The sequence below is a fragment of the Gracilinanus agilis genome, unplaced genomic scaffold, assembly GCF_016433145.1.
Source record: "Gracilinanus agilis isolate LMUSP501 unplaced genomic scaffold, AgileGrace unplaced_scaffold7259, whole genome shotgun sequence".
Classification (NCBI taxonomy): domain Eukaryota; kingdom Metazoa; phylum Chordata; class Mammalia; order Didelphimorphia; family Didelphidae; genus Gracilinanus; species Gracilinanus agilis.
This window is the reverse complement of record NW_025397918.1, coordinates 1-10785: the sequence shown is the minus strand read 5'-3', so window position 1 is coordinate 10785 and position 10785 is coordinate 1. Positions and strand designations below refer to the sequence as shown.

The window sequence follows — 10785 nt, the reverse complement described above, 5'->3', positions numbered from 1 at the left end:
TTACTGATCTGTATCTGTAATGCCTATAATTGGTGCTGCTCATAAGGAACAAAAGAACTGGGAATTAGTCTGGAACTCCCAAGTGATTAGCTGTGTGATTCTAGGCAAATCATTTCACTTCTTTGGGGCCCAACACAGTGGACAGGGGACTAGACGTAGAGTCAAGGAATCCCATTTTTGACGCCTATAAAAGCTGTATAATGTTGAGATCACTTAAGCTCTCTCTGCCTCAGTTTCGCTACAGAAGGTGGCAGCTTCAGGGGCCTAAATATACGGCTGTGACCATCATTGTACAAGGATATGACTCAGTGGGGCAGCTTCCGTAAGGTTCCCAGGGAAGAAGGGCAGTTTCATAGATAGGGCCCAACAGAGGCCGGCTCACCCATGGGAGGGTCTTCAGTGGATTTATCACTGTCACTGTCAGAACTTGAACTCGGCCGGGGGCTCCTCCCTCGCTTTCGCTGCCTCTGTGAGCCCATGATTGGGAGCTGGGGAGGCCCCACGGGGCTGTTTCCATGACCTGGGGCCAGCTGGCTCTCCCGATTCTTTGGGGGCCGACCTGGCCGCTTGGGGGGTCCAGCTGTCTTCGGGTTTTTCTTTGAGAACAAGACCGAGGTCCGTCTGCCCACCTCATGGGAAGGGGTTGAAGACAGGTTGGGGCCCAGACCTAAACCAGAGAGAGAAGCGATCGTGTTGGTGAGGGTTCTTGGAGGCCAAGTTCATGATCTAAGAGCGTCTCAGAACAGGATTCTAAGTAAGGGGAAAGAAGGAAGTTTGGAGTACGGAGGAGTCCAATGGGAAGGAAGAATCTGGGCTGGCTATCACTGCCCAGGAAGTGGTGACTTGGGGATCCCTTTTCCCTTGGTAGCTACAGTGAGAGGGGCAGCTGACTGTTGGAATGAAGGCCAGCCCCCAGGGTCCCTTCCCCCATGGCCCAGGCCCTCAGGGCCGCGCAGACCTTTGCCCGTCTCCTGGCTGCTGCTCTCCTCAGCGGCACTGTCGGTCTGTCCATCCTTGTCGCAGGGAGTGTGGGCCTGCAGGGCACTCCGCCCCGCTGAGCCGTGCCGCTCCGGCCCGTCCCGGCCCGCCTCCCTCTGGTGCGCCAGTTTCCTTCGTAATGCGGTCATCTCTTTTTTGATCATCTTGGCGCGGCGGGAGCGGTTGACGCTTTGTTTGCTGGCATTAACCTCGTCCAACTGCTCCAACAAGAGCTTCAGCTGCTCCTCTGGTGGCAGGTGTTTCTGGTTCTCAGACAGCAGAAACCGCTCTTCCTCTGGGGGGAGGGGGAGGGAGATTGGGTCAGGAGGGGAAGATCAGGGCCAGGGACAGCCCTGGAAGGCCCCGCGACCCCCGGCGCCTCCTGAAACCAAGTCCTCCCCATGTCCCACCCAGCTGTCCTCATCAGAAATACTGGCGCCATGCAGGCAGGGCCAACCTAGGACCCCGCCGGGCTCAGGGAGGGTCGGTTTTGGGGACTTGGGCCCATCCGCAGAGCGGGCACGTGTGTGTCTAGGAGGCGCAGCACATCACCCACCATCCTCTGCATGGAGCAGGGTCTCGTCCCCGGCCAGGCTGTGGGGGAAGTGCATGCCCGTCTCGAAGTCGATGCCCATCTTGTCTGCCTGCCGCCGGGCCTGCCGCAGCACAGTGCCTCCCTGCTCCCGCAGCCGCACTGCTGCCCGGTAAAAGATGGTGTCCTTGGCATTATATTTGAGGCAGTTGCTGACAATAAGATGGAAATCCTCCTCAAAGTCATCAAAATTCAGGTATCGATAGGCCTCAAGGTTCTGCTTCATTGTAGAAAAGTCCATGGGCTTCTTAATGTGCTCGAGGTAGTCAGGGACCTGCCGGGAAGGGACGAAGCAGGCCCTGGCTACATGGAGAGATCGACCACTGGCCCCCCACCCCCAGGGCCCTGCTCCAAACCACCAGGGTGGTTCCCCTCCAAAGATATCATAAAGGGAAATCTAGGGGATCTGGATTCCAATTCCAGCCGGGTGACTGACTCAGTACATGACCCTGAGCTAAAAAAAGGTCTCTGGGCCCCGGGGCTCCCACCTGCTCCACTTCACAAACAGGTTGTGAGGATGAAGTGAGTTAAAAGACAGGGAGAAGGCTCTGAAGATATCCTGCATCTGAACATCACTTTACTCTTAGCATTATGAGAGCGCTGTTCTATTATAGAGAACATTCCAAGCGTCAGGAGGCCCGGCTGCCATTGGGCCTAGCACTCCAAAGCTCTCTAACAGTCAGCACTTCCCAAGGGCTACATCCTGGGCTTGGGGCCAACCTCTTCCCCCACCCCAAAAAACAGGAAGTCTCTTTTTGTTGTTCAGTAAGGTCCTCTAAGGATGTCACCTCTTAGGAATGACTTATAGGCCTTGGAGCAAAATAAATAAATAAAGAGACTAAAGTCAATGAGCTCCAGTGATGGGAAGGGTCTCCCCATCCGACAAGGGCCTGGTGCCCAAGGAGGGCAGCCTGACTCTGGGGATGGAGGTTTACTTTGCCAGTGATGCCTGGGGGGCAGGGGGTGAGGAGTCAGGTGAAGCTCACAGACCCAATTCATCCCATTCCCTCAGACCTCTGTTCTCAGGAGGGGGCGCTGCTACTCTGGCTGGCAGACTCGGCCACCAGGGTCCCACCCACCCACTTCAAGAAATACCCTGGAGTCAACGTCAGGGATCCAACTCTGCATGAAAGGCCTGGGACAGGGATGGGGGTAGGGGTGGATGAGAGGGGAAAGGGGTTCTTACTTCGTAGATTTCTGTTACCTCAGACAGAGGGACCGGCTCGCTAAATATGTTGCCCGTGTCCTTCTCTTGGAGCTGTTCTAAGGTCTTACGGAGGAGGATGAGGAAAGGGGTCAGTTGCATTTCCAAGGCCACCTGCTGGACCTTGATCTGAAACAGAAGACAACTGATGCTCAGATGAGGGCCACAACCCAAGCCCAGAAAATACCTTGCCAGGAAAAAGGGATACAGGGATGGGCAAGGTGTGACACATGCGTGATTCTAACTTGGCTCCTTGGAGCCAACTTCGAGAGAGGGAGAAACCCTGGACCTTTTCATCATAGACCTAATTCTTAACTAAGGAATGCAAGTTTTTTGAGGGCAGAAGCTGTATTATTTGGTCTTGTATCCCCACTTGCCTGGCACGTGGCACATGCTTCTGAACTAATGAATATATTTATAGGGAAAAATATTTTCCTCCATGAAATCGAAGCTCACAATTTGGCACTTAATTCTATTTTGTGGAATAGCATTCCCAACTTCTTACCCTTAATGAAAACAAATTATCAACAAGAAGGCAAAGTGGTTTTTGGTGTCAGACCCCTCCCACCCCCACCCATCACCAGGCTCTCTCCACGTATGGCCTCAGTTTCCACATCTGTGTCCTCTGTGATAGTGGGGATAAAATGGGGATTACCGTCTCTCTCTTGAGCTTCTCTCGTTTCCGAATCAGTTCCACCAGCAGCCGTGCACGCTCCAGGTCATGGCGGAGCCGCTGCCATGACTTCAGTTGTTCTTTCAGAGCCCAATTCTTGTCCTCAGAATCTCTCTGAGGAGGAAATAAGGAAAATAAGATGAAATGGAACAGGACCGGGGAAAAAGTGGGAGCAATTGCGCATGTCCCAACCGGACAGAGGATCTCCTCTCATCCCTTTGACCCCGGGCTAGACAAGGATTAACTGGAGCCTGGTCACTGTCCAAGTGGACACTAGTCTCTGTATCGCAGGGGAGGGGCAAGCATGAGCCTCCCCCATCCTGAGAACTCCTTTCCCCAACTTCCTCCACACCATGTTCCACTCCCAACAAAAGGAATATCTTACCCCTGTCCCCAGGCCCCCTGGGGGAGCTGGCCGTGGTGCCCCAACCTGATCACAATTCCTTTGGGACTGCAGGTGGGTCTGCAGGCGGCGAAGTAGGGGGACCCCATTCCTGGACTGTCGCTTTAACGTCCAATAGCTGTGCAGCCTTTGCATAAACTGGCTCTTCCTCTGAATGGTTAATCGATTAGTAATCTTGCTGAGCCTGAGAAGGTGGGAAGGACAGAGGGAGGAGGGGGAGCACCCTGCAGTAATTTGTACAGGCCAACTGGTACCTACCTCTCACCAGAGGCTTTGCCCTCAGCTAGTCTCTTCTCAGCTTAGCTGGTGAGCCTCAGGCTAGCATTCTTATAGGTTACTGGGCCAGGAAGAGCCTCTGAGTAGGGCATGTGGGTTCAGTGAAAGACCCTCCTAACATCAGGAGGGTACAGAAGTGGGACTGTGTCCTCCATAGGATGCACAGATGGTGCTCCCGTCCCATCCTCATTGAAGCAGAAAGCAAAGGGTCTTTGGAAACCTCTCATCCAGCCGTAAACGCCATGGAGACCTGCTTAACCTGTGAAGTGGTTTCAGCATCCCCAGAGATGAAGCCTTCAGCAAGCAAGGATCCAAGCCCCCAACACCCAGTTCTACACCAGGGCAGGGGGCCTCTTGGGCCTCAGTGGCTCTTTGACTTGATTTTCTCTAGCTCAAAGGAATGATGCTGTGTGCAGACTCTAAGCTCACAGCCATTTCCCTCAGGGGACTATACCATTCAGTAAATGTAGAAGGGTGTGAGGATAAAGGGCAATGAGAGAGAGGGCTGTAAGCAATAGTAAGTTGACTAATTATAGCATTTCAAAGGGTAAAAAGAAGATGTTATAGGCCCAGTAAACAACATGGAATATATAGTTTATACTCCAGAAACTAGCTAACAGGTTTTTTTTATAGCTTTCTCTATTCATCCCCCTACAACCACCTTTTCCCTTTGGTTAAAGTTTCTTTTATTTCATCCTTTCTTCCTACTCACCCCTCATCCCCATTTTAGCTAGCTAAAATATGAAAGTAATGGCTATTTTAAAATTCCTTATAAAGTTTTACTCTCCTAAATCAAGCTACTTTTAAGTTAGGGTATATAATATTTTTTCTTGTGGGCTAGAAAAGGTTTACCAATCTCTGCTCTCCGTTGTGGCTCTGCCGGCTCCTGTTGTAAAAGCCTGGACCCTGGAGATGTGCACGCTAGCCCTGGCTGTTATTAGCTAGCTGCGTAAGCGGGGACAACTTACTTCATCTCTTTGGCCCTCAATCCCCCTCGCTGTAGAACAGAAGGATTGACTAGATGATATCTAAGGTCCCTTCCAACTCTTAATGACCGCAGAACCTCTTGGCCAAAGGGGAAATCATGGGGTCCCCATTCTTAGTCACCTGGGGCCCTGCCTACCTGTGTGGTGGGATGCAGGGGACTGATACCACAGGTGCTGCCGCCCGTTTTTCTGCCAAGATCTTCCGAGCCTTCTTCATCTTTATCCTTGACTTCGCCTTCGCTTTCTTCACCTTCTCTGAACTCCAGCCTTTTCCCTCTTCTTCCTCTTCCTCCTCCTCTTCTTCCCCTTCGCTGTGTGACAGGGCGGGCAGGCGGCGCACAGAGCCCGGAGGTGTGTGGATATCGCAGTAGGCGGTTTTACGCACACTGAAGGAGGTGCCGTTGGCCCCCGTTTCCCGGACGGGCTCCATCTTCATGTAGAGGCCGGCCTGCTGGGCACAGGTCACGTGGAAGGCCGTGTAGCAGTTGGCCTTGTGGCACTGGATACAGGCCCCCGAGCCCCTCTGCTTGCAGATGTAGCACGTGAGTTTCCATCGGGCGGGCGGGATGTGCTCGATGCTGTCGATGGGCTCCAGAAACACCGTGTTGGCAAAGCAGACCTCGGGGATCCACAGGGCGCACACTACGTGAGCCCACCGGCCGTCGTCCGTCTGCTTGAAGGCCCCGCCCTTGTTCGGGCAGAGCGCGCAGTCCACTGCCCGGGACGGGGACTGAAGGCAGCGGCGGCAGAGCCACTGGCCCTCGGGGATGTAGGGCACGCCGTAGCATTCTTGGTGAACGGCCAGGTTGCACATATCGCAGAAGAGAATCACATTGCTGTTCTGACACTCACCGTCATTGCAGATGCAGCACACGGCGTCCTCGTCCACCAGGGCGTTGGGGTCCCCCTTGTGGTGGCTCTCGAAATAGGACTCCTTCTCCAGCCGGTCCATCAGGTACTCAAAGACCTCCTGGGGGATGGGGCTCACTCCCTCCGTCTTCCGACGCTCGTTCATGATGTCCAGCCAGATATAGTCCTCCTCATCCATGTCATACTCCACCTCCTCATCCAGCTCCTCAGCCGATTTCTCAATGTACCTGCAGCAGGGGACACGGAGGCTCAGGCTGGAGCTCACCCTTTCCCCCAGCCCAGAGCCTCACCAAGTTCTCATGGGGACGGACACTGAGGGTCCGCTCATGTTCGTGTTCTCTCTCTCTCGTTCTCTCTCTCTCTCTCTCTCTCTCTCTCTCTCTCTCTCTCTCTCTCTCTCTCTCTCAAACATTCCCTCATTTTCCATCTGGGGAGGGTTGATCTTGTTAAAATGAACAAAAAAAAGGCACAAGTGACAAACGGAACTGAGAATATAAAGACTGGGGAGAAAAGCACCGAGATAGACTGCAAGGAAAAACACTTGACAGACCTCAAACACCCACTGTGGGAGGCACCTGGGAGCTACAAAGAAGCCTATCCCTGCTCAAGGAGGCTACGACCAAGGAGAAGAGATGCCATTCCAAGGGGAAGCTATCACAAAGGGGCTCCCCAGGAGTGAGAGAGCCAGAAAGCAGGAGGGAAGTCCAGAAGGTGTGTGGCCACTTCACTCCTGTCACTGGGGAGTAGAAGAAGGCTGGCAGTTGACTGGATAGAACCTTGGGCTATTGTTTGGTATGAGATGTCAAGCCACTTGGCAACCCACTGCAGCCTCGAGTCACTGCATAACTCCGGATAAATAAAAAAGCCGGGGTCCTACAGCAGCCCTTGGGACTGCTCTGATTTGCCAGTCCCTCCCAAAGGCTTTGGGGATGCTGCAGCATCTCCCATGATCATAGGAACCCCAATACAGCTCAGTGGGAAGCTGCCACCCAGGGGAGCTGGTACAGCAGACAAAGTCCACAGGAGCTGGGTGCAGATTCCAATCTCTGATGCCTGCTAGCTGTGTGACCTTGAACAAGAAGCTGAATTCCCCAGATCTGTGTCCACTCCCCACCTGTAAAATGAAGTGGTTTGCCTAGATGACGGCTGAAGTTCCTTCTAGCTCTAGAGATGATTCTATGAACCAATGTTGTTGCAGGAGGGTAGAAGGGTATTTATTTAGTGAAAGGGAGAGAAGCAAAGATCTGACCCACAGGGTGTCATTTCCTTTGTATTTTCTTTTCCTTCACTGTTGAATGCTTTGGGAATGACCAGAAAGTAGAGTTTGAGAGCATGAGCTCTCTTTCCTCCCTAGTCTTGGGTCCCAGCTTTCTACAGTGTAGCTGTATCCCAGCATCCCAGAGGCAGACAGTGTAACCGAGGGGAGGCCCAACATGATTAAGTCCTGTTGCTTCTGGGCTGGACCCCCAATATACTGGAAAGAGACAGAAATCAACCAGGCAAGGAGGAGGTCCATAAGGGGCAAAGGAGGTCAGCAGGAAAGGGAAGGACAGCAGGAATGAAAAGGGAAGAAGCCAGGATGAGCAAAAACAAGAAAGAACTGGCTTAAAAATCCATCCAACAGGGAGTAAGTGCCCATGAGCCACAGAATGATGTAGGCCCAGCAAGGGCCAGGGCCAGGGTCCAAGGTAACCTCCTCTCCTTTATCTGCCCGCATTCCTTAAACATTCATCCAACCTACATTCTGGCTCTCCCAAATTCTATCTGTATAGGCACAGAGAAGGGAGTCATCTCACTCAGGGTCCTCATCACAGTATAAAGGGGATTCTGGGCTCTTGAAACCTACACACCAGCAGAGCATAAGCCTTGCAGCCCCCCTCCCGCCCCCCAAATCAAGGGCCTCAGGGACGGACCTGGCGAGAGAACCGGCCTGGCTGACCCGGGGCCAGTGTTCTGGTCACTCCATCTATACATATTCATAGAAGGGACAGTGGAGGGAGCAGCCCAACCACTGTATCAAAGAAGCCTCAAGTCCTGAGGACAAACAGAGACGAGGAGACTTGTATGACCTACCTGCCCGGGTAGCTTTGGGGAGCTAGAGAAATGTGAGCTGCTCTGAGAGCTCCTGGCACCCCCTCACAGGTCCTGAGGGAAGCGTGAGGGGGAGGACAGAGGAGCCGCGAGCCCTGCCTGCTCTCCTAGCCCCGCTAGTGCCCGTCCTGTGGAGCTGGTCTTCAGGGCAGGGTCAGTGGCATGGTGGGAGGGGGAGGAAGGGCAGGACTGGCCTTACCGGTAGTAAGAGGTTGGGCGAGGTGGGGCATCGGGGGTGTCCTGCTCCAGCTCCCGGTATACCACCTCGGGCAGCTTTGGGGTGGGGTTGGCCGAGGCGTTGTGGTGGTGGTGGTGGTGGTGGTTCGAGTCCTTCCGCTTGTCCTTGTTCTTATGCTTGCCCGCCTTGGGCGTAGCGGCCGGGGTCTCTGTGTTCTCCTTGTTGCTGCCATTCTCGGGGTTCTCCTCCGGGGCCTCGTCGTCCTCGGACACCACATCCAGGTTGTCAAAGATGCTGATCCGGTGGACTCGGCCGTGCAGGTCCACCTCGACCATGCGCTGGGCTTGGGCGTAAGTCATCACTTCTCGGCTGGGGGACTGCGACACCTCCGAGGGGCTGGGGGACTGCTTGTTGGCCGAGCGGGACTGGCGCCCCTTCTTCTTGTGCTTGCGGAGGGGAGTCTGCTGAGGGGGAGGGGGGCTATCGTGGTCATAGTGGTACAGGTGGTACTCGATGCCGCTGTAGCTTTTATAGATCTTGCGGCAGGTCTCTATGGGGCACTCGTAGGGGGGCTTTGTGGCCCGGAGATTGTGGCAGAAAGTCTTCACATCAAAGTCCACCCCCATTCTGTCACATCTGGAATGCAGACAGACAGCCCTGAGTAGCTGAGGGGGAAGCTGGGGGAAAGGCTGGCAAACACCCACTCAGAGGGAGGGAGGAGAGCTCAGGGCAGGCGCCCCAGTTAATCTACCCAGCCTCCCCCTGAGCCCACCAGAGGCCACATTTGAATCCAGAACCCCCCTTCTCCAGCCCTGGCTCTCAATCCATTAAAGCCACCTGGTTGTCCCATCCCATAATCCATTAAGTAATTCTCGCCTTCCTATAGATACAGATCAGGGATCAGCATGCCTGTTTTTCAGACAGAGAAACTGAGGCTGGCCTAGAGCTGCTGAGAGTGAGCAGCAGGGCCGGAATGGCCATCTCCAGCTGGAATCAACAACGGACAGCTGTTATTGTTGTTTGGTCCTGTCTGACCCTCAGCAAAACTACTTTTTCCATTGCCTTCTCTGGTGTGTCCCCATTTTATAGATGAGGAACTGAGGCAAATAGGGGTTTGGTGGTTTGCCCAGGGTCACGTAGGTCAGCCGTGTCTGAGGCACGATTTGTACTGATCTTCCTGTTCTAGGCTCTGTGCTCTAACTGCTGGCCCACAAGCACAGAACCGGTGCCTGAACCCAGGCACTAGATTTTCGAATAGATCACAGTGCCAAGAACAGAACTTTTCAGCCAGCAAATACTGGGTTTTGACTTAAGGTGAACAAAGTGGTTTGTATTATGTTTGAGCTCTTTTAACCTCTTGGTCTCTATGGAGATTGTTGCCACAGAAAACAACTGCGTTGGGGCCTCAGAGACATCTGGGTTCTGGGTCCTTGGGGCCTGGGCCCAGGGACCGTGCAGGCTCCTCCCCTCTTCCCAGGCCCCAACGATGGGGGAAGCCACACCAGACAGTGAGGGGGTCCTGGGCTGGGGGAAGGAAGATTCACCTCCTGGGCTTGGATTTGGCCCAGCCTCGGGGAACAGGGTTGTCACCCTCCAACCCGGTGTCTATAAGGCCTCCTAACCTTCTTCAGGTCTGGCCCCCTTCTTTCAAATGTATAAAACACAAGTGCAGGGGCTAACAATGGAAACCAAGTATACTCTGAGAGTTACCAACATCTGAAAACAACACATTTAAAAGTTCACTGACCTCTCCTAAAGCAACAACATCCTGACCTCTGCAGAGCGAGGCCGTACACTGAACTCTGAGAAGTTACATTGACTTCCAGGCCTTTCGCTTTTGAAGAAAAAAACCAGGGAAAGCCCAGCCCGCGGCCCCAGACCGGAGCCCAGCCCTTACCCTTTCTACAATAGGCTGTTCTCCTCCCCGCAGCTTTCCCGCCTCTGCTCTGGCTGGGCCAGCCTGTTCTCTGCTCCTGCCGCTGTCACACTGGGCCCCACTTACGGCTGGATTGAGGGAGAGGGGGGCAGTGGCGGTGATGGTGAGGCGGGTGTGTTGGTGGGAAAAAAACAACAAAAAGCAAATTAATAGATTTGAAAGGCTGAAGAATGAATGGGGGCCTGAGAGTGTGACAGCTGCCCCTCACAAAGCCCTTCCCGGGCCAGAAACAAGCAGGATGGGGCACAGCCCGAGTCTCTACGGCAGAGGGATCCGCTTATTGGACCCCCCCAAGGCCCCGGGGGTGGCCGAGCCGGGCGCTCCCCGCTCCCCAGCCCCCATCCCGGAAACCGCCCGCAGTTTCCCCTAGATTCAAGAGTAACAAGTTAAACAACAACAATTCCCAGCTGCCATTGGCTCACGCCCCCGAAGGATACTTTGTAGCAGGGGCATCCCGACCGGCCAAGCCTGGACTGCGCTCTCGGCGCTCTCCCAGCGCCGCAGCCCGGGTCACGGAAGGTCTGAGGGGGGTAGAGGGGGACTAGACAACCGGAACGGGGGGCCCAAACAATCGGACCCGGAGGAGGGGGGTCCCCAG

The 10785-nt window shown here is 54.3% G+C and overlaps 1 protein-coding gene across 1 annotated transcript; it reads right to left on the bottom strand.

Moving 5' to 3' along the window:
- Positions 1-382: 382 nt before the first annotated feature.
- Positions 383-10233, bottom strand: LOC123256630 (peregrin-like; the record flags this gene model as incomplete). Its single annotated transcript, XM_044685216.1, has 9 exons — positions 10149-10233; positions 8273-8887; positions 5250-6209; positions 3833-4034; positions 3430-3561; positions 2757-2903; positions 1535-1844; positions 959-1273; positions 383-667 (listed from the first exon to the last, which is right to left on the bottom strand). Coding segments are annotated over exons 2-9 (2956 nt in total), but the record flags the coding sequence as incomplete, so codon positions are not given.
- Positions 10234-10785: the final 552 nt, after the last annotated feature.